Raw genomic sequence first — 27,390 nt, forward strand, 5'->3', positions numbered from 1 at the left:
TGTGCAGCAGCACTGATGGCGTTCTGACACACGTGTCTCCTTTCTTGTAGCTAAACATTTCGACAGAATTGCCTGTCTGGTTGGGAAAATTGATTAAGACTTAGAGATTGACTCCAACCAAATAAGGAAATTTACCAGCCCAACGTTTCGGAACCAATTCGGCTCCTTCTTCTGGGGGTATTCTTCGGAGGTGGCGGTGTGCCGCTTTTAAAAGGTCCATCGTAAGAAAGGAGAGGAAGGGGGAGAGAGCGTAAGGTGTGGAGACACTTGACGGGGCACCTGTTCTAGACAGACGAAAGAGGTGGGGGGGGGGGCTTCGGCGTCGCTGGTCGGCTGGGTTGACTGATGCTGGGCGCCCTTTAGTCGCGGGAATGCGTTGACGAGGGATGGACAACAGAAACGAGAATCAGACAACATGAAAATGACGTCGGAACATTCAACCGAATATGCAGCGCCGTCACCGAACATTCCGAAGACGCTGACCACAAGATTTCTTTCCAAGAAACCCAAATCCTTCAAACAGAGACAAACTGGCGAAAAAGGCTACTACTGGAGTCATGGCACATTCAGAATATGGCGGGCAATATAAACCGCGTGAAGGGCATCCTTCCTTCTTTGTATGTTCATGGCCTTGCAGACGTGACGAAGGGAAGAAAGGACCCCCCGCTCTAGGTCAGCAACACCAAAACATCTCGTCCCCCTTCCCCCCCCCCCCCCCCCCCCGTCCCTCGTCAACGCATTCCCGCGACTAAAGGGCGCCCAGCATCAGTCAACCCAGCCGACCAGCGACGCCGAAGCCCCCCCTCCCACCACCTCTTTCGTCTGTCTAGAACAGGTGCCCTGTCAAGTATCTCCGCACCTTACGATGGACCTTTTAAAAGCGGCACACCGCCACCTCCGAAGAATACCCCCTGAAGAAGGAGCCGAATTGGTTCCGAAACGTCGGGCTAGTAAATTTCCTTATTTGGTTGGAGTCAATCTCTAAGTCTTAACTCCTTTCTTGTGTATCAAAAAGGCTTCAAATATTTCCCGGGTGCTCTGCTCACGGTAATTTCGCGCAATCTGACACGATTTGTTTTGTCATAATCTGAATGACTTTTGCACTTGCTGGAATGCATGCTGAGATTGCTACCTATTCAACACTTCGAAGAATTTGTGTGTTCCCTCAGACGCTCATTGATACAACGACCCATCTGACTGACTCCTGCATTTGGCTGCAGGACAGCGGAATCAAGTAGACAACTGTGTGGTGCAAGGTCTGTTGGCCAAACACAAGGCACAGAAAGAAAATCAAACTAAGCAGAAGCACCTTGACAGTTCCAAAAAGAGGCATTGCAGTAATCCCGTATGTCCATAAGGTGTCAAGTAATTTAGGAAAGATAGTTACGAAGGCAAGAGTCATGCTTATCTTTAGTGCTCCTAACAAGCTGTAGTATCTATGTAGATTGGTTAATTGGAAAAAAACGCAACCAAAGCATGCAAAAAAGTTTATTAAATGCCACAGCAAAGTTGTTTATCCTTGATTCTGCTGTCCTGTGGCTGATGTTACATCAGCCAGATGGGTCGTTGTATCACGACCATCTGAGGAAACACGCAAATTCTTTGAAGGGTTCGATAGGTAGCAATCTCATCATGCATTCCAGCAAGTGCAAGTGTCATCCGGGTTTCAACAGGTGTTAGATGGCGCAATATTACCGCGCGGAGTGTACTCGGAAAATATTTGAAGCCTTTCTGATACACAAGAGAGGAGAAACGTGTGCTAGCACGCCATGAGTGCAGCTGCACAGAAAGGAGATATTTTATCTATTGTGATAGGTCTGATCTGTGTTCCCAACGCCCTTTTTTACTTTCTTTGTTGTTTTTTGGGAATGTGTAAACTTTGAAGCAAAAAGCATTAAACTCGTACGATGACTAGTATTGCAACTCCGGGGTTGAGGGCGAGAGACTCTGGGAGCAGACGAAGAGGAGACAAAAGCTTTATACAATATGTACAGATATAGCAGGTAATAGCATACATGTACAGTGGAACCTCGTTGATACGATTCTGCATAATATGTTTTTCGGGATAATACATTTTTTTCTTATATACGATTATGTTCGGGTAATACGATTTTCAGATATGTTATATTTTCCGGTTCCCGTGAAGATTGTATCAACAAGAGTCCACTGTAGCTTGGTAAGAGTGCACCAGACTGACTGGGTGGCTGGTGGTGACTCTCTCTCCCAGCAATGGACCGGTTCCTGCCTTAAATCCCTTTTTCGGCTCCTTATCAGCAGGAACGAGGCAGGGTGGGTGCTCACGTCACCCGCGTCGCATTCCTAATTCGTGGTGGCAGAAGTCTTGGCGCTGCATGTAGTCACCCGCGTTGCATTCTTGTTTCATCGCGGGATTAGTCGTGGTGCTCAGAAGAATGCAAAAGGGAGGGGGGAGCACTTGTCATCTCAATGAAGGCGTGTGGTGTGGCACAATACTAGTCAGCACAATGTGTCTGTCGCTCTTTTCTGTGTATTTCGTCTGAGCGCTGGTCTTCCAGAATTTGATCAACGAACTGTAGTACTCAAAACAAATTGCATCATATAATGCGCAACATACAGTTTACATGTGACCAGTTTTGGATCATAATTGGGGGATATGAGAAAATATAGTTCTGTCACGAGGAAACTGAAAAACAGCGCCTCTGGGTGGGCTCTGTTTCATGTGTGCACCAAAAAGGTCCAGATGAAATATCCTCGGGACATGCTTAGTAGGATATCCGAAACTGGATGGCCAGCAGATGTCCTATTCTTCTCCAAAATGGTCCACAGATATTGGGACATGATCTGAATGCCCATGGATAATGTGTTTCTACTATGGGTGTGTGCGAATGCTCGAATATCACTGTATCGAATCGAATAGTGAGCATTCAAATAATTTGATTTATGAATCGAATGTCAATTACAGTCGGACCTCGATAGAGGGAACTTTGATTTAATGAAATTCGTGATGTAATGAACTATTTTCATTTCCCAATCATAGTTTCATTGAAAACCATGTATTTTTGTCAAGCTAAAATGAAGTAGTTTTGTGATACGCTTTTGAGTTTTCGTCCATTTCAAGCATGTGCTTCAAACCTGTATGGCTAGTAAATGTAGCAAAAAACGTATAAAAATATCGGCCGAGGCTAAAGTTATTTCAAGCATCCGTCTGCACAAAAAGCTTGAGTGGCAAAAAAGACCATCAAAGTGCATGCGCCGGGGCGCAGTAGGCAGAATTTGTCGTGTTAGTAAACAACTTGCGGAGGCTGCAGGGCGCAGCTGCCCACAGCGCTGAGCAGCTCGCAGCGCTCAGAGAAACACGAGAACTGACAATTCCTTCTGTGCAAGGGGGACGGGGTATTCATGTATTAGATTTTTTTAATATTCTATATATTCGATGTAGAGACCCGCGCAGTGCCACATGTCGCATGCGGAGCCCCTTGTGCTCGATGCCACTCAAGCGAGCGTTTCACTTCATTTTCGGTGCAAAAGGAACGCCGATCGCGCTGCGGACGTGCTAACCTGGCTGACGCGGTAGCGCTTGTCACTGCAAGCGCTGCCTGACGTCAACCCGATGTGGGGACCGCACACACAGCGCCCGAATACCGCAATTCACAGAACGGCGCCGTGTTGGCTGGGGCCGCCTCTGTCCGTACAAGGTTCGTCTGGGTCGAGAGGACCGATCGAAATGATAGCTTAACACAGACAGATAGAATGTCAACAAAAAAATCAACGTCAACAAAAACAATTTTGTAAAGTGCAAAAGCATATGCAAAGATCGGGCCAATTAACCGCCGTTAGGCACACAGATCATGTTGGATAGGCAGTGACGAAGTTCATGCCGCTTCAACAGCAGTCAGTCTAACCCGCACATGTGATTAGGGACTGATCGTGAATGATCCATCCGTAAGAACATATTAACGGCATACATAAATGACGCCGAACCTGACAATGAAATGGTGCAGATGGCGCCTGCTCTGTGCCATTGGCGCCGGCTACGCACGGAGCGGTGATCGACTGTGTTGCCAACTAAAAATAAAGAACCCGCAAATCGAGACCCCGTAACCTCTAAAACCCACGATATGACCATGCGAAATCCGCTTTAAAACCTGCTTAATGCAGATGACCATCAGAATCACGTTCAAAATATGTTTTATTGCGTCTACATAAAACACAGTAGGAAAAAATTACATTGAACAGAAAAATATATGTTTATTTTTGTCCATAATGGAATAAAAGGTATAAGTAATCAATATTAATAAGCACTTTCTTTTACGACTGTGAAGTGTGGAAACATATTGCAAAATAAAACTAAAAAAAGAAAAAAGTTGCTTACAATCACTAGCTTTTTGAGGCAAAATATATGTACATAACTGTGATCCGCAGCGTTCATTTAATTAAGAATACACATTGGACTGGTTTTTATGTTAGTAAATAAAAAATCAACGTATTAGAAATAGTGTCGAAGAGACGGTACGCGTTAAAAACAAGCCGACTTAAGCCGTGGCTCTTAGCCGGCTTTAAGCTAACAGTAATAAAAGGTCCCTACAGGTCGTGCGAGAGCAGGGCGAACGCGGGAAATTTGAATTGAATGCAGCAAAACCTGCATTGCATCCATCATGAGAGGAGTGAGAGGGGAGGGGAAGAGCGTGAGGGGTGGGATGGGGGAGAAGAGAGGGTGTTACGTATTAGGAGCGGCAGAAGTCTTTCGACGTCATTTGCAGCGAAGCAAGCAGATATGTGGCCAATTTTTTGTCGTGCTGCATGGTTGGATTTTTCTGAAAAAGAAACTCATCGATGGTCAGTGCCTACTAATATTGTTACAGTTGTCTTTTATTCAATGCTGCATACTCCCCATCTAATGGTAAAATGAGGGTAGCGTGAAAAGACAAGGATGGAGAAGAAATGACGTGAACACACCCTCATTTTACCATGGATCAATACCAAATCGCGCAAGTGTCAACCTTCCCCATTTAATGTCAGTTTTGGATAGAAGTTCGCCATAGTGGAGAACTGGAGGTCCACTTGTGGGACCAAAAAGATTTGTTATTGTCCCTTCAGTGTTCTGCACTTCCCCCTGTACTTTGGATTTATCACCAAATCTTAAGAAGGCCTCACCTTTAACATTAGTGCATTCCTTCATGCAGGGCGCTGCCTGTTCTTGGCTGGCCTCATTCCGGAACCCATGACGGCTGTGGATGACTTCAAACTTATCCAGTATGGAATTGGCTTCACCAACATTGTGGCTCGCACGACACGAAGCAGTGCTGATTTATCCAGGTCAGAAGGAACAAACAACATTGTAACCCTGGTCCAAGCCATGGAGTCGAGAACTTAGTCTAAGATACATGACAGAAACATTAGGTGTATTTTTGATGTCTTAATCCCAGGTGGAAATAGTTTACAGTCCTAACTGGATTATGAAACCAGGGATTTTTCACAGCTGGGACTTTTCCAGCTGGAAGTGATGCAATATCCAGCTGGAAGAAATTTCATTCCCAGCTGGAAAGCATGCAATTTCCAGCTGGAAGATACTTCATTTTGAGCTAGAAACCATGTAATTCCCAGCTAGCAGGTGCTTTATTCCCAGCTGGATTGTCAGAAAATAAAAAGAGTGTTCACCTAAGCAGAAGGTTAAAAACATTGATGCTTCAGGGCCACAATGAGTTCATAACAAAGAGCAGCATTCATGCACTAGGTTATGTTGAGCTTTGTATCTGGAGAATTGTATGGTCAGTTGATTATATGTCTAAAAACAAATGCAAAGACAGGTACTTTTCTGTCATTATTACAGAAGAGGAATCCCAGTCATTGAAGTGGTTGTGGTGTTCCTATGATGTTCCTGCAACAAGTATGAGCTGACATTGTGCTTCATGATGTCCATATGATGTTTGATTCTTCGTAGTCCTCAGTCTTGCCACATCTCGGTGTTTGCTGGGTACTGTGTCATGAAACTTGTAAAACCTTTTGCTTCAGCTTTCTTGTCAGCATTGCACAATTTTGCCACGTATTCGCTAAAGATTTATCAGAGTGCTTTACTGATTCCTCTCAAGTAGGGTACTGGCGTGTTTTTCTTTTAAATGTGCCATCTCATGGCTAGCAATAAAAAAAGCAGCATCGTGCTTTTGCAGCTGCGAAGAGACGCTGTCATTAAACCGTTTCACCATGGCTAGCTGCAGTCTCTGCTGTCCAGAACATGTGGAACAGTTTCAAGAGAGTGTGATAGGCTGTGCAGATTCAAAGCTCGAAATTATAACAAATAGGAGTTGCAACAAATTAATAGGTGATGCAGCTTCAAAGCTCAGAATTGTAATACAGTAGGCTTTCGTTAATTCGATTTTGACCAAAGGTCTCGATTGTCACCCATGCATTTATATGGGCCCAAACTTTCATTATGTTGATCCTGAAATGGGCCTTTGCCAGATAATTCAAACTTGACTAGTCAATATGCACGCGCTTCATCGTAACGGCAACCCTAGTCTCAACACTGATAGCTGGAGCATCTGTCTTGGTGGCACTTATGAGACAATAATTGAATTGAAGAAACATTGTCTTGCCAAAAATAAAAAATTTTCAGCCTACCTTTGATAAATTTGAAGCGAAAATGGCAATGCACAATGAAAAATAACGTTTTTACCCGATTTTAATGTGCATCTTTCTTTAAAAAAAAAAAAGAAGTGGTTCATAAGTTTTCTGTACGCACACAAAATGGCATTCGCAGCATGTAACAGCCTATCAGAGCCAGCGTTACCACCATTTTCCCATCACAAGATGGCGGCAGAATAAGTCTACACTTAGAATTGCATTGACAATGCACCGTTTTCAGGTTTATTAAACATAGGTCCATTCAAAAGACAAGTTATTTTACATGCTAAGCTAGCAGCTACAGAGTTGTGTCACATGTTTGATGTGCTTAGAGACTTGCAGACATTGTAGCACAAATTGGTAAAAAGGTTTCTAGGCGTAGGTCATCGTCCTGTTTGCGACGCTTGTGAAGTTGTTCAAGTTGTTCAAGAGTTGCACATTATCAAACACAATGGACCGCATGAAAGATAAGTTGTACAGTATAGACCAGTTATAACCTAACCGCTTATAGTGCAGGACTGGATATAATACGGTCTTTTCAGACTCCCGTTAATTTTCCCATAGCACTCTATGTATACGTGTATCGCTTATAGTGCAGTTGCGGGACATGAAATACTGGTTACAGTGCGGCTGCTTGGAAGTTCGGCAGTCAACCTAGACTGGCAAATGCTCCCCTCAAGCCACAAATACCGTATTTACTCGAATCTAACGCGCACTTTTTTTCCGATAAAACAGGTCCAAAAATTGCGTGCGCGTTGAATCGAGTACGACTTTAAATCTGCGTTACCATATAGCCGTCAGCATTTCAAAATGGCCGCCTCGCACTCTCGAGCTTAGCTACCGTAGCTTCTTCCATGTGCTGTAGTACACGTGCTTAGGCAATAGTCTACCGTCTGTCTTCACGTTCTCTCCATCTGCTCTATCAGCATGAAGTACCGAGTTCATCATGATGCCGCATTTAAAAGGAAAGTGATCCTGTGTGCAGATACGGACGGAAATCGAGCAGCATCACGGCGTTCGGAGAATCTGAAACTTGCATTTGGGACTGGCGCAAACAGAAGGAGAGGATTTTCACCAGCAAACCAATGTGGAACGGTTTCAGTGGACCGAAGCAGGACATAGTCTTGGGCGATCCACATCGGCGATACGATCGCCTTGGCCCTATCTTGAAAGCAATCTGCGACGGGGAAAGTCCGCCGCGTGCCGTGTTTTCGCCGATTATAGGTCGCGTTGAAGCGAGAGGTATGATAGCACGAAGGTCCATTCTCTCGCCGCGCTTCGTCGCTTGAGCGTTTTGACAGTTCGTTTCCGCGGTCAACGAGCGAGTTCTGTTCATGTTTGCTTGTGCGTGCGTGACACCGTGCTTGTTAATTTATTTAGTAAGCGAATATGTAACCTAGAGCACGGTGACAGTGATGGCAGAAATGTGCCTGGAATGTCCATTATCGCAATAAAATAGTTGTTTTGGTTATAGTGCGGTACCACTTATAGTGCGGATATTCGCGACTCCGGCAACTTACGTTATAAGCGGTCTACACTGTAGTTTGTATGCAGTGATTAAAAGCTGCTTGAGAGATTGACGATGATGGACAGGAAGTGTCAATATATGTACATTCTGTAAAGGTAAACTGTGGATTTCATCATACAGTATAGACCACTTATAACGTAACCACTTATAGTGCAGGACCAGATATAGTGCGGTCTTTTCAGACTCCCGTTAATTTTCCAATAGCACTCCATGTATACACGTATCGCTTGTAGTGCAGTTGCGGGAAACGAAATGCCGGTTACAGTGCGGCTGCCTGGGAGTATGGAAGTCAGCGGAGACGGCGAACGCCCCCACAAATGGGCGCCCCAAGGAGTGCTCGAGAAAGAAAGAGAGACGAAGTAGAGGAAGTGGGAATGAACAGCCAGTGAGACTGAAACCAGAATCTTGAGTGCGAGTCCTGAAATATCACGGCGCGCATAGCGAGCCAGGGCCACGAAACTGCCAACGCCAGCCAACGCTCGCTTCACGATAATGGTAGTAAACAAAACTTCAGGGAGTGGGCGGCGCCAGCACAGCACGGCGAAGGGCGCACGCGGAGACTGTGGAATGTGAGGGAGGGCGGCAGGGAAGCGGATTTCACCTCGACAACTCCGCCGCTTCGGTGGCTCCCCTCGCCCTCCCTCGTAGCTCCCTCACTTTCGACTGTCACCGTGCGTGCCTGCCGCCGTGCAGGCGCCGCCGCTCCAGCCAGCCCGGCGCCAGCTCCCCGAAGTTTCGTTTTTTGCCGTTATCGGGAAGCGGGCGTTTGCCGGCGTGGGCAGTTTCGTTGGCCGGCCTGGACAGCGCTGCTGGTTCCCTCTGCGCCGTAGCCGCACCGTGCAAGGTCAACACGTGACTAGAAAGTAGAGGAAGCATAAAGGAGAAAGAAGGGTTCACTGCCATTTCCTACGCATGGCTACGGTAGCGTGGCGAGAAGTCGGGTGCATACACGCATATTCCGGCACAACGCAGAATCCGCGACCTTGCCATTTGAGAGAGGGTGAAATTTCCAGTGCATTTTTTTTTTTTTTTTGTTTTGTTTTGTTCGCGCGCTACATTGAGGGGTCTCTCCTAAGCTTTTACTCTATGGCTGTGCCGGAGCAATGCCGGTCAGAGGCGCCGCGGCGTGATTTGGTTCGAATTAACGAGATTCGACTGTAAATTGAATGCAAACGTTCTAGCCGCATTCCTCGACTGTCGCATACGCGTGGCGGCTCGGTGCACATGTTTTGCATATGTGCGGGCCTTGAATATTGTTGCGGTACCGCTTATAGTGCGGATATTCGCGACTCCGGCGACTTACGTTATAAGCGATCTACATTGTATTTGTGATTGCCAGAATTGGAGGCAAGCTACTTTATTTGCGTGTGTTATAAAATTTGGTGCGCATTAGATTTGGGTGCACATTTTTTTTGTACTATTAGCGATCTGTGCAGTTCAATATTTGGCAAATACTGCTAAATGAAGCAGTGGTGTCTTGCGGTGTTTTTTATGCCTCTTCTTCTAATTCGGACCATCGGATAATTTGATCAGTTTTGTCGGTTCCATCATGATTGAATTAATGGAATTTGACTGTAAATGGGAATTGTAACAAATTTCGATAATGATGTTTTAGTGGCAAAATTCTGTTGTGCCACTGCATGCTCATGATGCTGAAGTCCTTGGCTGTCGGCCCTTGTTGTGCAATCGTTGGGCACTGTGATATACGACGAGGGCGAGAGAGTTGCAATATGGTTGCATTTGATCCCACAGTGCTCACCAGTGGCGCAAAAAGTGCCAGCCGCCATCCAGTTCGAGTATCGCACTTGAATTGCTGAGCACTGTACATATGGTGAGCATAGATTTGCAAATGGGTCATTTTTAGTTGAACAGACTTGAGTCCCATGCTCCTTGCCAAATGTCCCAAGTTTGGCACATTTGTATAATAAACATTGATCCTGTAGGTTACTGGGCCCCTGATAACTTGTTTAATGCGAAAGCGCAGCTGTAATGAACTTTTTTTGTAACTTCTCGCTGTGCCATAAAGTAGTTAGCTGTAAGTGAGATATAGACTATTGCAATATGTCAGTGACTATTCTTTCACTATGTCGGTAATGGTCGCACTTGATTAAGTAAAAGCCACCATTCATCTTATTTTTTTTTGTCAAAAAGGAGGGGGCGGTACTAAAAGCAGTGACGCATGAGAGGGGGTGGAACCATGCTCAGTGTGGATGCATTGTCTGCTAGCCCCACTATGTGCACACATGCTTTATGGCGTGCACATATAATCTGACAACTTTTTTCTCCTTGGATGTAATTTAGCACCCTTAAAAGTTTGACTGCATTTTCGGATGCTCAACTCTACCATATGGCCTCAAATCTTTGTGCTGTAATAGGATCAATGACTGTCCATGTTGAGCACATGCTGTGTTATCATCGCATGCTCTGTTGCCGATGCTCACAAGGTATAATTTCAGTGTCGCTTTGTGCTTCAAAGAAGGCATTTGGTGGATGAAGCGGTTCCCGTGAGACATGACATAGTGCTTCAGTGACTCCTTGTGGCGAAATGTTCAGTATTGCATAATCTTTCCACAAAACATACAATCTTTCCACAAAGTGTACAATCATTGCATTCTACCGGTGCTAACATATGGGGCAGAAACTTGGAGGTTAACAAAGAATCTCGAGAACAAGTTAAGGACCGCACAAAAAGCGATGGAACAAAAAATGTTAGGCCTAACATTAAGAGACAATAGAGACTTTTAGTATTGCGGAAAATGCTTGCGTTAGCGTTAGCGTGTTACGCACGCTAAATCTTTGCGGAACGCTGTTCGATAGAGTTTTAGTATAGCGTAAGACAACGATGCGCCGCTAAGCGCAAAACCATCTAGCTGCGAGTAGTCAAAGCAGCAAACTGAGCAGCTCGACAACCAAACTAGCCGTGTGGATCCACGCCAAGCCTTGAAACGAGCCTGCATGTCAAGCGCTCGGGCCGAGGGTGCCACCATGTTTGCAACGCTAAAAACTTAGCGAGCGTTTAGCGTCTCCGCTATATTTGAAAAATAGCGGACGCACGCTACCCGCAAAACTGAAATAGCGTTCTGAGCATGCGCAGTCTGACCCCGCTATTTTATTGCGTTTAGCGTGGTGCCATTTCCGCAATACTAAAACTGTCTAGTAAGAGAGCGGTGTGGATCAGAGAACAAATTAACGGGGATGACCAATGTTCTAGTTAACATTAAGCGGAAGAAATGGAGCTGGGCAGGCCATTTTAATGCGTAGGATGGGTAACCAGTGGACCATTAAAGTTACAGAATGGATACCAAGAGAAGGGAGGCGCAGTCGTGGACGGCAGAAAACTAGGTAGGATGATGAAGTTAGGAAATTTGCAGGCACAAGTTGGAATCAGCTAGCGCAAGACAGGGGTAATTGGAGAGCACAGGGAGAGGCCTTCGTCTGGCAGTGGACATAAATATAGGCTGATGTTGATGATGATTTTTTAACGCAAGTTACTATTGCTTTGTGGTTCGCTATGGTAGATGGCCAAGGGTTCGGTGCAACGATGGACAGGTTCCTGGCAAAGGTTAAGTATAAACACGAGTGCTGCATAGTCGTTGGTACCTTGGGATCGGTGTGGCTCTGTAGCACTAACCGTTCGAGCGTAAACGAGGGCAGCCAATTGCCATCTGGCTGTAACACGTCTACATTGAAGACGCTAACAACGAGGACTGAAGTTTGATCATTGTCGGCCGGATCGAGCAGCCATTCAAACAAGGTCGTTCATAACGTCCTCTACGTCGCGCTTGGAAGAGGCAGGTCGAACGCATACGGTGGCAATGACCATCCTGTCGGCAGTCTTTACGGCGCACACGTCGGCACAATATGCCACGCTTTCTCGTTCTTGGGTGGTAGACAAAACGTCGGTAAGGCACGACGGCAGCGGCTACGTCGTTCCTCACGTATATGGCAACTCTGCCCACTCGCGAGTTCGTGTGAAACGTTACGGTCTTTTAAATCATGTTAAAGCGTATTACCTTCATATGAAGGCCATATGTAGCATGTGGCATGGTTCGACGCCGTGGCGATCCGTGTGCCTTACCTCGCTGCTGGCTTTGGCAAAGGGAGTGGCGTGAGCACTAGTAATTTTCCGTCGTTGACCGAGGTATATCTGCGGAAAGACCAACTCTTCGGCGTGTTCATCGTACAGCAATGAGATTGGCACTTGGCCCTCGTCAGGAACTATGGCCAGGTAGCACTGTCTTACCCTCGAGGAAAGCACCTCCGGCGTCAACACCTACCGCGTTGTTGTACAGTACGGTTTGACTCACTGCATGCATCGCTTCCGCACACTGCGCCGGGTCGTATGGATCGTCCACCTGCGTAGCAGTCTTGATTTCCTCGTCTTGTTCGCCTTCCTCTTGTCCATTGTGGTTGGGGATCGCGTCCAACTTTGCACAATCTACACTAAAACGGTAGTATCTGTACAAGGGCGTGTCGAGCAGAAAGTCCAACCACGCTTTCAAATTGGGCTTCTTAGTGGACCTCAATGGTGGCATTGTTGGCGATCTCGCGTGGCAAACTATGCATGGTCTTCTGTATGTCAATCAGTACGTTGACCACTGTGCATAAGTCACCATATACACATGAACGGAAGGCGTGGTGCAATCAGTCTCTCCTCGGCGGTGTTAAACTTGGGCAAGTATGGAGGCATGGAGGCAAGGGAGGATACACATACCCGTTGGTAGTGCTGAAACGAGGCACGTTACCTTTTACGAAAGCATCCTTGCATGTACTGCACACTCGAAACCTCACAACGTCCTCCTCACCGGGAAAGCACCGAGTTAACACGTCAACTGCCTTGTGCCGTCGTTCTTCCGACTGTATCCCATTGATTTCGGAGAGGTCATTGTCGAATCACAGCCGATCGCAGACTGTACAACTCGATCTGAAGTTACGGTCGGGAAAGTCTCTCTTGAACCTTGCATAGGCACCGTCGAACCCTTGCGCACCTTCGTTGCGGCCAGCTTCGTCAACTCTGCACCGTCGCCTGTGCGCCGCGTCGCGGGCACGTTCTTCTCGGGACAGTCACATTCACGGTGCTGCTCTCGGTGTCATTCCTTGTGAATTGCTGTTCTTCGGGCGTACGAACAACTCACGGCCTCCACTCGCGGAGCTACACCACTTGCGGAGCTACACCAGTCGCGGAGCTAAACCACTCGCGGAGCTAAAATGAGACACGTGAGCAGTGGTACGAGAGCACTGACGGGCGCAAACGAGCTGTGGAAGAAGACCACTGCGCTCAAGCCATTGCTGATGACGGTAGTTTTTGTTCGCGGACATGCCCTAGCCATATACAGCTTCACTGTAAAAAATGGTCTCCAATCCACGCTGTGAAGGTAGTTGGACAGTGAAGCTGTAAACGACAACTAGAGTGATTACCCATTGAGACGTAAGTTGAAATTATTCATATGGCGACATTCACATGCACTTTACCTAATTATTAGCCTAAGATGTTTCGATGACCTGCGACTTGGCTTGCGCCGCTACGTGGACCAGAGAGAAGATAAATTCGCTGCGACTCGTATGCATGCTGATCTTCAGGAGTTCTCACTATACGTGGCCTTCCCATAGCACTGTCACAACACAAATCAGTTGCTAAATGGGTTCTTATTTTACATACGAAAGTGTAGTTACGTCACTCCCGGCTTCGTATGCTACAGTCAAGCTGCCGTCGCCGCTGCAGCTTGTGCAACAGTAATCTTTACTTGGAAACATGTGGGGAGCACTATTTGTTTTGCATTGCATGTAGGTGCAGGAGCAGCTTATCATCAATTATGTGGTCCAGATGCTTGTTTTGAGCTTGTTCTTTATTGAAACTTATGCTGTTCTGTATATTGCTTGCGCGATTTCGAGGAATGTATGCACTGTTCACTTCACTTTGTCGAGTGCTTGTAGCATCTGCCTTACAGAGGTATGAGCCATTGCATTTGAGGTATGAGCCATTGATGATGACAGTTTTTTGTCGACGTTACACCACGAAAAAATCCCGGGATCCTAGCCACAGACAGCTTCTCTGTCAAACCAGAAGAGAAAGAACCGCCAGAGATCAACTGGAGCCTGCATCTGCATCCATGGAAGTGCGGTTGGACCTTTAGGTTCCTGTCATGTTCGTCTTTGCTGTCCTGACTCTGACAAGGGCACATAATGCAAGAAGATAGTGCAGAAGTATGTTTTTATGAGCATGTCATCGTGCAGCCTGCTGCGAGCTAAGGTATTTGACAGAGATTGGTACAAGTATAGTATTACGATATCATCGAATGATGTTCAAGAGACGAGCTGCCGCAGAAAGCTCCTCACCCCAGCGTCGGCACGCGTCGTCCGCGTTGCGGATGGCGGTACTGTCCCTATCGTCGGCATGTGTACGGCACGTGTCAGCATCGCCAGCCGCCACACTCCTGTCCTCTTCACCGTGCTCACTCATTGACTCGATTTTCTTTTTGCGCATTCTGCGCATTTTGCTCTTATTGACTGCTCTGCCAGTACCCTTCGCCTTGAGTTGCCGATTCTCGCAGAACCTCCTGATGAACCCCAGTGCCGCTTACGCCCCAACGGCTTTATTCGCCTACCACCAAAGTCAATAGCGTATATTGAACTGTTGTCTTCCCCACCTGTTCCTGATGGCGAGTACCTCGTCACTCCTCTGCCCGACATTCCACTACAGTAGCGTACCCAGGATCTCTGCCAGGGGGGGTTGACAGTTTGCCACTACCATCTAAATAGCACTAATTTCAATTTCTTCACGGGAAATTGTCAAAAAATGCGCTTTTTGTGAGTGTGCAGACGATTGCGCGTCTTACATCTTAGTTGCAGTACTCAAATGCGCAAGGAAAGAAAAGGGGTTAAACAAAAGAGGGGGGTTAAGTCGGCCTCAGGGGGGGGGGTTACAACCCCCGAAACCTCCCCCGTCGGTGCGCCACTGTTCCACTACGGTATGACGTCACCGTGACTCATAGTGTCCTTACTATTTATTACTAATAACTGTACTCGCATACCTATCTTTAACTTTGGATTGGCAAAACAAATTCTCCCGCAAGGTATTTGCCTTGCCAACGTTGATTGCCTCGGCGACCATCAAGTGGCAGCTTTATCGACCGATGGCTCTTCTGAACTTGGCATGCCCCTCGCGCCAGCCTCAGGCGCCGATCCCAACATACAGAAAATGGTTGCGGCGGACCTGTTCTCGACACAGGCTGAAGACCTTTGCAAAGTATTGTCGGCCTACCGAGATATTTTCGACTTCGATGATCGCCCTTTAGGCCAGACGCTCGCGGTCAAGCATCGGATTCCTACTGGCGATGCTACGCCTATTCACCGACGACCATATCGCATTTCTGCGTTGGAACGCCGAGTAATTCAAAATGAAGTGACTAAAATGCTAGATAAAGACATCATTGAGCCTTCTTCGAGTCCCTGGGCGTCACCTGTGGTGTTAGTTAAGAAGAAGGACGGCACGTGGCGCTTCTGTGTAGACTACCGTCATTTGAACAAAATTACTAAGAAGGACGTCTACCCGCTTCCACGTATCGACGCCGCCCTTGACTGCCTTCACAGTTCCAGCTATTTCTCTTCTATTGATCTTCGCTCTGGATACTGGCAGATTGCTGTTGACGATATGGACAGAGAAAAAACCGCGTTCATAACACCTGATGGCCTATACCAATTTCCAAGCCCATATCGCGTGCTCCGCCAAGTGACCGATGTCACCTACGAAATCGTTCTAGCCACGCCCACTAACGTCCTCCGCAGTGACCACCAGTGATATTGTCCATGTCGCCCGACTCAAACCCTACAACTCTCAAAGCGCATTGGATATTTAACAGCACCGTATTGGCGCTTTTGCGACCGGGGGGGGTAGTATTACGATATCATCGAAAGATGTTTAAGAGACGAGCCGTCGCGAGAAATACGATGAGTGGGTCTGTGCTCTTGGTGCGAGCGAGTGTGGGCCTGGCTGTCTGGCTCCAGTGTAAATACCCTGTAAATAGTCTCTTTCGTCTGTGTCCTTCCACACGTAACAATATCAATTGAGACCATGAAGGTGGGAGACCTCACACTACTATCCACGATACTTCACCTGATCATAGAAGCCACAAAGAAAAAACTGGACAATGCCAATAACTTCCTCATCGACAGCTAACTGAGAACATCGAGTAGCAGGAGCACAGTCATGATCAGCCAACTTGTCTGTTTCCTCACGGGTGGCAGTGTGTTATGACAGAAGGAGAAATGCGTGATACAACGTGCACGGGCCAGTGGAAACGAGGTTTCATTAAAGCAGTCGCACTGATCAACTGTAACAGACAGGCGCGCATTCGCTTCGTTCCTCAAAGTTATTGCACCAAACACATAGTGATGTAGCTGTTTAATTGAACTCAACAACTGCTTTGAATTTTACACAGAAAAAAACTAACGCACAGGCATCGAAACAGAGTCACATAAATAGCTGCTACTTTAACTTGATTGTGCACCGATATTGCAGCTGTGTCTTGCATTTCTTCACTGCCTGGACTGATGGTTGAGGGGCATGTTTGTCATCTTGCTGGATCACCACAGCATTGCTTAGACCGACTCCACATTCAGTGTATGGAATCTGCATGATTTTAAAGGACATATAGTTGGAGGGCCTCTGTGGCGTAAACAAGAGGAGAAGGAAGCGTAGGTGTAGAGCTGTTGTCATGCAATTGTTGTCGTGCTGTAGTCATTCAGCTGCCATCATGCCACTGTCGTCATCACGCTGTTGTGATTCCCTTGTTATCATGTTGCCTTGGTCATGCTGCCATCATTGTTTGCAGCTTTATCATATCCATCATCATTCACCAACACCATCACACTGTCATGCTGTCTGCCAAAATATGATGACTATAATTTGTGCCACAGTTATCAAATATTGTTATCAACGTCAGCAGTATACTTTGGAAGTATTTCTAGTCTCTCCATTTGATTTCTGTGGTCTACATAACCTTTTGCTTACTTTTCTTCGAAAATTATGTACAGCAATCCTAAATCATTATACAGCAATATTTCGGGGTGCTCTGAGGTTTTCCTGTATTTTTTTTTCTAAGATATGAGCTCTAGGACCTTCACTTAACACGCACACAAATATCTTGTATGAAATTTGTCCGCTTCAATTCCTCTAGCATATGCAATATATAGAATTGCGATATCTGTTTTTGGTACTGAGTTATATCTCACAAACTATGTCTTACAGTATGTAGAATTAACCTTTTTCTCTTATATACAACAAATTCAGCTGTAGTCTGATGAGAGTATTCACATGCAGGTACTTGGAAGTGGTCAATCAGAGTTTGCTTCGAGGTGAAGCTTTCCCTGTGATGCAGTTGAAAAACAAGTAGCATGCTTTGTTATAGCCGTACTTCTATGTCTGCCAATTTTTGTTGTAGCATATCTGCCGCGCCCTGATTGCATTGCAAGAGACTACAAGGCTTTTAATATCCATGGTACTGTAGTGGGAAGCCCAAATTTGAAAGCTGAAACCACTGCTACTGCAAAACTACATTTGTTCTTGCTGGCTTATGCCTCTTCTACAAATGATCTTACTTGCATACAAAGTAGCACTGTTTCCTTTCTTCTTATTTGGCAGGAAAGAGATCAAGGAAGGTGCGGAGATACTCCTGGACAAACTAAAAATATTCCAGCCCCGCATAGCAGTCTTTAATGGGAAAGGTGAGCTACACTAGTCTAAGCTGTTTCCAGAGCTCTGTTTCATTGTAGGACGCATTCATGCTCCCTGGTTATTTCAGGAGCCATGTGGATGCATGGCCTGTAGAACAGAGTATGGAAGGTGCTTTGCACAAACTGCACTTCACATTTCAAGTTGTCCCCTCTTGCAGTACGCCTTTCTAAAATAGACTTGTGTTAACCTATCTTGCCTTTGTGTGTGATATGAACTTATAAGAATTAGTTGAAGAACGATGTTGAGTGTCAAAGAATCTGAGACTGTGCAACTCAGCAGGGTGCAAGCGTTTTACAATCAGACCTCATCATAGTGAACCAAAGCATATAATGAGGGCCCAAATTTCTCTTGAACATACGAATTTTGTTAAGATGAACAAACAAATTTCATAAATAATATAATGAACACTACTTAGTTTATAGCAAATCTTTGCTGTTTACTTTGTGCTGATTAGTCCAAAATCTGGCATGCACATGATGACACTGGTAGTAGCTCGCTTGACGTGGCATATCAAAACAGCCACGAGTTGTCAGCCGTCTGGCAGCAGAACGCCATCGAAAATGGCCGAGTCCACTCTGCTGCTGCACTCATCATCGGCCACTGCTGCCTGACTCCTGTTCTAAGTGCACATGAAACGACGCTAGACCTTGGTTGAGAAGTATGGGGAGAAACTGAGGGGCTCAGTTTATTGCTAATAAAGATCAAATGAGACCAAGAAAGGCATAAGATGTGTATGTTGTTTTTCATTGGAATGCAGAAATAATAATGACGTGAAATGAAAGCAGGAGAGAACAGACAATTCGACAACAGTTGGAGCTGAAGCCACATCCTCCACATAGTGCGGGCAGTGTCCGTTTTCTTTGGTGTTTGTGCATGCGCGGTCAACATAATTCTGCGAGTGCTGGCCAGCACTACTCACAGTTGTGGTTGGGGAGGTGTGCCATTGTGTCATCCACAGGCGTATTTAGGGGCAGGCTGCCAGGGTTTTGACCCTAACAGCCTTTATTTCCTGATGTAGGGTGTAAAGGTTTATTGGCCTGTGAGTGATGGGAGGGGGGGACAGCAGTTATCACTGCTTAATTGGTAAAGCACTGCATGCATCATATGGAGGTTGTGGGTACTGCTTGCGCTGCTGACAACTTGTCTTACTTTTCACTTTTAATTAAATTATTTCTACATCTAAATTTAAAAAAAAATGCACACACAGTTGAATACCTCTATGCACTCTTTGGCTTCAGTGGTTGTTAGCTTCATTTGGTCATTACTAACAATAAATCAATGAATTATAATTAAAGCGGGGCCGATTCCAGAAACAATGTAGTCAGTCGTGGTGGGCTGACCCACATTGTGTTTCTTCACAAAGGTTTTAATGTAGTTTGTAATATTTGAACATCGCAGCACCCATGCGTCTCATAGCATATTGCCAATAGAGCTAACCAATAAGTGTCTCCAGCAGCATATCTCAGCAGATCTAACAGGAAGCTGTCGCTTAACTTTGGCACTTATCCTCTGATGATTGCTTCTGCTCAATTTTAACCTGTTTTCTGTTTCTAAGTTTATGTACGCCTGCAGTCGACAGGATGTCACGCATCCACCATTATGCATCCACAAACGTTCCTAATTCTTGTGCGGTTATGTGTAAATAGACTGTGCCACTTCCAATTCAATGCCAATCTACAGCGTCATTGCCACCACTTGCTGTCACGCAAAGGAAAATGTGCATGGGGCCTATATTTAATATTGGTCCTATTCATTCTACTACTGCTACTACTACAACTACTACTGCATTTCAGCATAGTGGGATACTGTGGCTTCTCACGTATTATTGCGATAGCAATTATATGGACACTTCAACCGGATTTCTGCCGTCGCCGTCGCCGTGAGGTTCCCTATAGATAAAATCTTCGCCGTGCGCCGTATGCCCGAGTGGAAGCGTGCGGGGACGCGCGCTATCACGGAGAGCGAACGCACTCAATCTCCCACGCGCAAGCAAGGAAGCAGGAAGCCAGCCAGCGCCGGAGGGAGGGGGGGGGGGGGGGGGGGGGGGGGCACACTTCTCTGCCAACAACCGCGCTCGTCGCTCGCTCACCCGAACCGTCTCTTATCTCCACACGGCTCTGACCTTTATGCGCCGTGCATTCGCCGCTCAGTTTCCGTTGAAGCGATAGACCGCACGTACCTTCGCCCGCTGCGGCGTATGCTTGCTGCCAGCGTTTTGACAGTTGTTGTCTGCAGTCATTCAGTGTGATCTATTCGTGTTTGTTTGTGCGCGCTCACACCACGCTTGTTCATTCAGTTAGTAATAGTCGGGCCACATTTTCCAATGCATGCTACACATGCAATGCTGCCCGGATCGGCAGTGCAGCGCTACAGGTGTGTCCCTTCGCACGCGCTGCCCACCGGAAGCGCTTCTCATCAACACCACCGTTTCACACGCGCCTTCTCGTGGTCATCGAGTCTCTCTTCATGTCGGTCTACTTACGCCGCAGCACACCTGCTTACTTAATCGGCTCATGTTTACTACAATTCATATTGCTACCAAAGCCGCTCACCTTACTTCGTATGACATTGCTGTGTTGCTATCGCATTCATTGCTTCGCCCTTAGGGCGAAACTGTGACATTTTTAAGTGATCAGATCAACACACATGACTCGTGTGTTGACGCCTGTTCTGGTGGCTCTTCTTTCGCTCTGTACACTTGGCAATGCAAGAGAGGCGGAGCTACGATAACCAGCGATTGCTTTCTGTGACATGTACATTCGAGAAAATCACTTCAGGGCTTTAATTATCCTGTGACAGCTTTCCAAAGCACAGTAGACCTTCCAATTCCAAAATTACTTAATTAAGTCGTCATTGAACTCAACTGCACATTTGTAGCAGTTCATCGTGGGCGTAGTCAGACGGCGCAGCTTGTACCGCAAGCCAGAAGAATAAATTATTTATGCCAAAAGAATAAATTGATGTATTTTTTCCTTTCGTGGTGCATGACGGGCTCATTCGTTGGCTTCGGCTTGCCCCTTCAGTGCCAATGTATTTGGGCTTTCTTTTTATTTTATAGGGAAGTTGCGCTGCATTTGAGAAAAAAGATAGTTAATTAATTATCAGTGCATTGGCCCGACGTTTCTTTTATAAGCTTGCACTTTGTCAGCCATGGCCACGTGACCCTTGCATGGCTACGACATAGAGGCGCATCTTGCCACATATAAGGCACCTGTGCAGATCATTGCTTGTACAGGCTCACCAACCTTAAGTTTTTATGGAATTCCAGTGTATTGTCCCTGCACATTGTGGTAACAGCACCTGTCATTAAGCACCACCATGAGTGCGTGTGCAATCCACAGCACAGTGCATTTTCTTTGTTCCCCACAGCACTCATTTCATGTTGTGTAACCTCATGTGCAACACAGCGCTCTGGATGGCTCCACCTTTGTAAAGTGTTCTTGCAGGGAGTCAGACTCCAGCTCAGTGGTTACATGCCAGTGATGCACAATGATGTAGTAGTGATCAAAGCTAGAGTCAAGGCAATTTCACACAGTGGCAACCATGTCTGTTTTTCAGAGTGGATAAACATTTATCTGCTCTTCACTTTGGCATGGGCCTCACCCAAGAAATATGGATGCAAATTTAAGAGCAAGGCATGGCCCTTACACAAGAATACATATGAAATATGCCAGGCTAATGCATTTTGTGCATAGAGACAAAAAGGAAAGTGCTGCGAATAAATTATAACAATAGGTTGCCCCTGCTAATTCTACTTCTGTCAAACTGGCTAATGTGTGGGGACTTTATGGACACGTGGTGTAGGAAAGCAATGAAAGTAGCAGGCTTTGTTTAGCCGTATTTCATTTAAGTAAAATTTGTCGCAACAAGTTTTGTTGTGTTAAAAGGAGGGGAGTTGCATAACAGGGCAAATAATTTGATGGCACCATCGGAACATGATGCAGGAAAGGAGCCTTGTGTTTTCTTCACTTAGGGGAGTTTTGCTGAAGCAAGCTGCAAAACACTGTGTGTAAGTATTGGGAAAAGTTTGAGCAAAGTGCTTTATTGCTGCCCCTTCCCACCGATGGACTTCAGGATAGTTCAGGGATAGGGTCATACTTGTCATTTTCCTGCAGATGCCCACTGGAAAAAGTCTTAAGGCAGTGAAATTTCAGTGAAGCTTCTTGAGCAGCTGTCAAACCAGCAAAAATATCTTTAACTGGCAACATTTTTCCTCATATTTGTCTCAAATGAAAATGTCAGCTGTTTCAAGGTGGGAACAGGCTTGTTGGCATGCCAGTAAGTAATACCATGTCTCTGATTGCTTTCAGGAATATATGAGATTTCTCTGGAAACAAGAACTTGTGTTTGGGCGACAGCCAGAGCCAATTGAAGGGACCAATGTGGTATGTGCATTCTTTCGGCAGGTCATGACTATCTGTCACACAAGCTTTGTCAAAACTACAAGTAGTAGCTGTAGTATTTAGGCTTGAGTTGATGATATTCTACCTTGGTTTAAATTGCTGGTGTGGGATTTAAATGCAATGTGACCAAAGTTGTAAGTTTGCCTCAAAAGCATACTACAGGGTGGAGAGATCCTGTAATTCCATTTCGTGTCATTTTGGCACAATAATGAAAGCCTTGTGAGATGCAGTGCAGACTGCTAGGAGAAGCTGCATGGTGCCTGACATAATAAAGCACCTTGTTGGGCTAGTCTATACGTGTTTTAGACCAGAAATGAGGACATGGACAATAGCAGCATGACAGCAAACAACACATGCCCTCATTGGTGTGCCACAATTCCAGTCTAAAGCATGTTGTAGACCCCTGTTGTACAATTTCTTGGGCCGTCGTAAATATTGACCCTTTTCGTTTTTTCAGAGGCACAGTACTAGTGGGAAGTTCTAGTGCAGTCATTCTGCAATGCACTGCTGTGCTTTTACCCAGTTCTTTCAAAGAAGTTTGAGCTTCTTTATACTTTGAAATAGATCTAGGCTTAATAAAACGTATAAAAAAAGGTTCATTGAGAAAGGTGTTTGACGTAGTGCCCTATTGTTACTAACAGGGTTGGATGATTCTTAGAATGCTTATGTGAAGGCCATAGAGTTTCTCACAATATTATCTAGAGGGAAATCTGGTGCCACCAGTGAGACATAGAAAGCTTCGCTTTACAAGTTTTCATCCACACTATTACATGTTTCAATCAAGTTTACTCACCTACAGTGCATAATGAAATGACGGAAAGCAAGAACAGGCAAAAACTGTCGCAATGTGAGCACAAACCCTGTCTGTCTTCGACCTTTAGGGCCCCCGATACGTGTTACATTTTTAATTTACATTTGACATAATTGTACATCCAAGCACAAGTCCTCGTCATTGAGTAAAACCTGTTTTTGTGTAATACAGTGATGCTACTGCAGACTTCTGATTTGGAGCAATTTTTGGAGCATCAGAATTTAATTTTGGAGCACTTTGGAACAGGCAATTTGGCATTTAGGAGCAGCTTGGAACAGCTGATTTTTTCACATCCTGAAGTATTTCGAAAAAACGAGTGTGCATGCGACACACACACACACACAAATTGATATCGTTTCATATATAGCTAGTTTTCCCAGATGTCATGCCGTATATCCAGAACAGAAATGATGGGCACATTGGCGGCATGCAGTTATTAAATCACATGTCATGCTGCTCTTCAAACAAGCTACAGTAGAACCCCGCTGTTACGTTCCCGGGCGCTGCGTTTTCCTGGCTGTTAAGCTCCCAAAGGACCCAATGCATTGGTAACACCGCTGTTGCGTCGCAAATGTGGGACCGTTCCCGCATCAGGCGTTGCGAACTGCCACCTCGCGCCGACCCTAGCAGCCATTCTGACTTTATGTTGCTTGGCGTGGTGGCTTGACAATGGGATTGGCTGCCCAAAGTGCCAGGGGCGACACCTATGACGTATTTTCGGTTTTCGCCAGTAAAAGCATGGCCTTTGAGATCCATATTTGCTATCTAAAGATGGTGTCTATGACGCGTTGGGGCCCTAAAATTGGTTTTGGTGCATAGATGTTTCGTATAAAGTTCAAGGGCGATAATGCCGTCGCCGTGCGCTGTATGCTGTATGTGCAAGAGAAAGCGTGCAAGGGGAGCTGATGACCGCGGCCAAATCTCGCGCGCAAGAAAGAAAAGCAGGAGGAAGCGCGCCTTCTTCCGTCCCACACGAGGCACCGGCGAGGGAGCGAGGAGGAGGGAGGAGAGTGGGCGGCGTTGTACTCTGGCTTCAACTGTGTACTGCGCGGCGGTGTGCGGTTGTGCGCACCGTATCTTGAAGGCAATCTGCGTTGGGGCACAGTCTAGGCAGTGTAGGTGCGTCAGCAGCTCGTAGCTTTGTGCGTGCTGTGTGTTCTCGGCACTCAGTTTGCGTGGAAGCGATAGACACCAGTAGGAAGGTCACTTCGTTCGCTGCTGCTGCAGCGCATCCTCACGCCAACATTTGACAGTGCCTGTCCGCTCATTGAGTGTGATGTGTTCATGTTTGCCTGTGCGCGCTGACACCATGCTTGTTAATATAGTTAATAAGGGAATGTTTACAAGTTTATATGGACGATAAAACTACTATACTACTTACTTTGTATAGCTACCTACTAATTTGCAATCGCAATCGATGCTTCGGCTTTCGGGCGAAACTACGACTTTTTTCACAGGTAAGAATTAAAATAATTGTGTGCAGTTCAACACTACTCTCATTTCTCAATTTTTCCTGTTCTCGGCTCTTGCATTTCCCGGCTCTTACGTTTTTTTAACGGTTTCGTGAAAAACGTATCAGCAGGGTTCTACTGTACTGGCTGCATTTTCGGAGTAGATAACGTCCGCCGATGAATCGCCAATTGACCTTGAAGCCACGAGCCTCAGCAGAAACCGCACTTTACTATTGAGCCGCCTTGCAAGGCAGACACTGCGTCTGCGCCATGCATGGCGCTGTTACTTAATCGGGACGCACGCACTAGTGCTGTTTCGTCTCCTGTTTGCAACTAAGGTTAGCCCTATCATTGTGTTGCACGTTTTAATTCCCTGGTGGTGCAATTGTTGGCGATAGACGCCGTCAAATCCGAGACTGTTTGGTGCAGTTAGGCGCAGTTTTCGACGATTGTATCAGGATGGCGCAGTAAACCCTATTTGGCGCACTTTGGAGCAGTTGGCGCAGGAGTCGAATCACTGGTAATATGAACGTTAAAACAGGTTTTTACGTGCTGGTTTAGTTAAAAATGGCCTATTCTGACAGACGGATTGGCGCTAGCCAGGCACACCTCCAAGGTGTCCTGGCTCTCAGGGAATGATACCACTCCGAAGCCACCACATCTCAGCACGTTCCCATGCACATTCCCATGCACATTCCCATGCCACTTTTTCCTCTGGGTAATATTGTGAGAAACGCGATGGTGACGACAGGGCATAAGTGTGCCTGCATTTTGTGCAATAGAAGTCTAATGCCATTCATGCGTGGATCCAGGAGGGATGTCCGGATGTCTTGACCCCCACCCCTCTTTAAATTTGTGTTGCTAGCACAGAAGTAAAGTGGCATGCTTGAATGGCAAGCTTCTTCTTAAAAAAAAAAGAAATGTGTCATTAGAATGCTCACTAGGACACGAATAAATTTATTATTATTATTATTATTATTATTATTATTATTATTTTATTATATTATTATTATTATTATTATTGATTTTGAGCCTCTGTGCAGTCATCATCATCATTATAAATCACTGTCTCAAAGCCTGACCCCCCCCTTCTTGAAGAGAACCTGGATCCACGCCTGGTGCCATCAGTGTGTCATGTGGTGTCTGCTTTCCTGTACAAGCCTGTGCACAATTGCCCTGTTCTTGCAGTCAGTGTTCGTGATGCCATCTTCAAGTGCTCGGTGTGCTCAGCTGCCCAGAGCAGTAGACAAGCTGCCATTCTATGTGGCACTGAAGAAGTTGCGTGACCACCTGCGAGGGCACCTACCCATGCTGCACCCATCCGAGGTTACGTTCCCGGACGTTAAACTCAAGGTCTGTCTTTCTACCGTCTTGTATACTGCATCGTGAAAGCCACGAGTGCAGCTTGGCAAATGTGCAGTGCAGACTGGCAGCAATAAGAAATAAGTGATTCCCTGACTTTTCTTGACTGAGGCTGCTGTCTTGCCAAATAGCTCGCAACTTGGGTCACTGGGTAGTCCATGGTCAAAAGGGTGACGATCATATCGAAGCCGTCGTTGGCAGGATAGAAGTATATGTGCGAATGTGGTTGGAGCATCGAGATGCTGTGCTGTGGAAGTCGGGTTCGAAAACAACCGTCAGAACAGCTTGGGTCACTGGATACCTAAAAGAAAATTTGAATTATGTGCCCAATGCAGGGATCGAACTGCTATCGCCCAGTGCGGCAGCCGATCGATGCTCTAACCATTAGGCCAATCGCACGTATACATCTATCATGCCAACGACAGCTGAATTCTTTTTTTATGAAAATAAAAGAAAGAGATGTAACACTATAAGGGTGATGGCTACTCCTCTTCGCATAGCAAAACAACAGTATATATATATGTACTAAGAATAGGAAAAGAAACAAGCTCCTAGGGCATAAAATTCACCACACAATCCTAGGTGAAGGCAAGTTGCACTACACTGAGTTCATAAACGGAGTCACAAACACACACACATGGCAGCTATCTTTTGGGATGAGTGCCGCGTGTTCATGAGGATGGTGATTTCGATACTACGGCACATACCCACAAGAGGGAATTGGCCAACAAGCGACAGGTACATTTAAAATAAGTAAAAAGAAATACAGGGCAATACGAGAGCTGTCACATTCCGTAGCACAGGTGTGCGAGAGCACCTGTGCACATGCCAGTTTCCTTTACACCAAAGATGCAGGAATGAAATGGGCAAATTTAAGCATTTCATTTACCGCTTTATGAAAGCTTCGTTTCACATCGATTCGAAAATGTGCGTTGGATCCGCATAATGTTTTGATGTGTTAGCATTAGGAGTGTCGAGTGTTAGAGACATGTATAAATGTATATTGCAGTGAAGCTGTATACGGCTAGGTTCTGGCAGATTGCGTCCACGGACAAAACGATGCGTAGAACAACAAAGTAGGCCGATCCTGGTGATAGTGCAGAAAGGGTCCAGGCTCAATGGCACATACCCCTGTGGGCTTGGGAACCTGTAACACGCCTTGAACTACCCTGTCACGTGTGGGACCCAAATAGACAAAAACAATACGCCGGAACGATGAACGCTGTTGCCCAAATGCTAGTCTATGACAATGTTGTTGAAACGTCAGTGATAAAACGCAATAGTCTACCAACCAATAGCTGTCTCATTCTCTCTCGACATAGCCATTTCCCTAGAGACGTCATCAGTTGCCCCTGTATGGGACTCGGTATGGGTAAGACCGTCTCGCTCGCTCCGAAGAGGAAAAGCACGCCTTCAAGGAGCGCCAGCGCGCTCAGCAGCATGAATGAATGCAAAAGCGACGAGAAGCTGAACGCGCAGTGGCCAACGATCTGCGGCCGCTG

General features: G+C 46.1%; 1 protein-coding gene across 1 annotated transcript in view; it reads left to right on the forward strand.

The window, feature by feature from the left end:
- Positions 1-17,873, forward strand: part of LOC119435131 (G/T mismatch-specific thymine DNA glycosylase-like) — a gene marked incomplete at its 5' end in the record, with an annotated part of 41,756 nt that extends 23,883 nt beyond the window's left edge. The window contains 2 exons of the mRNA XM_037702067.2: positions 5,163-5,295; positions 17,769-17,873. Coding sequence (XP_037557995.2) covers positions 5,163-5,295; positions 17,769-17,865 — 230 coding nt within the window. The remainder of the gene's footprint in view (positions 1-5,162; positions 5,296-17,768) is intronic.
- Between the last annotated feature and the right edge of the window lie 9,517 nt (positions 17,874-27,390).

The sequence above is a fragment of the Dermacentor silvarum genome, unplaced genomic scaffold, assembly GCF_013339745.2.
Source record: "Dermacentor silvarum isolate Dsil-2018 unplaced genomic scaffold, BIME_Dsil_1.4 Seq475, whole genome shotgun sequence".
NCBI classification, from domain to species: Eukaryota; Metazoa; Arthropoda; class Arachnida; order Ixodida; family Ixodidae; genus Dermacentor; species Dermacentor silvarum.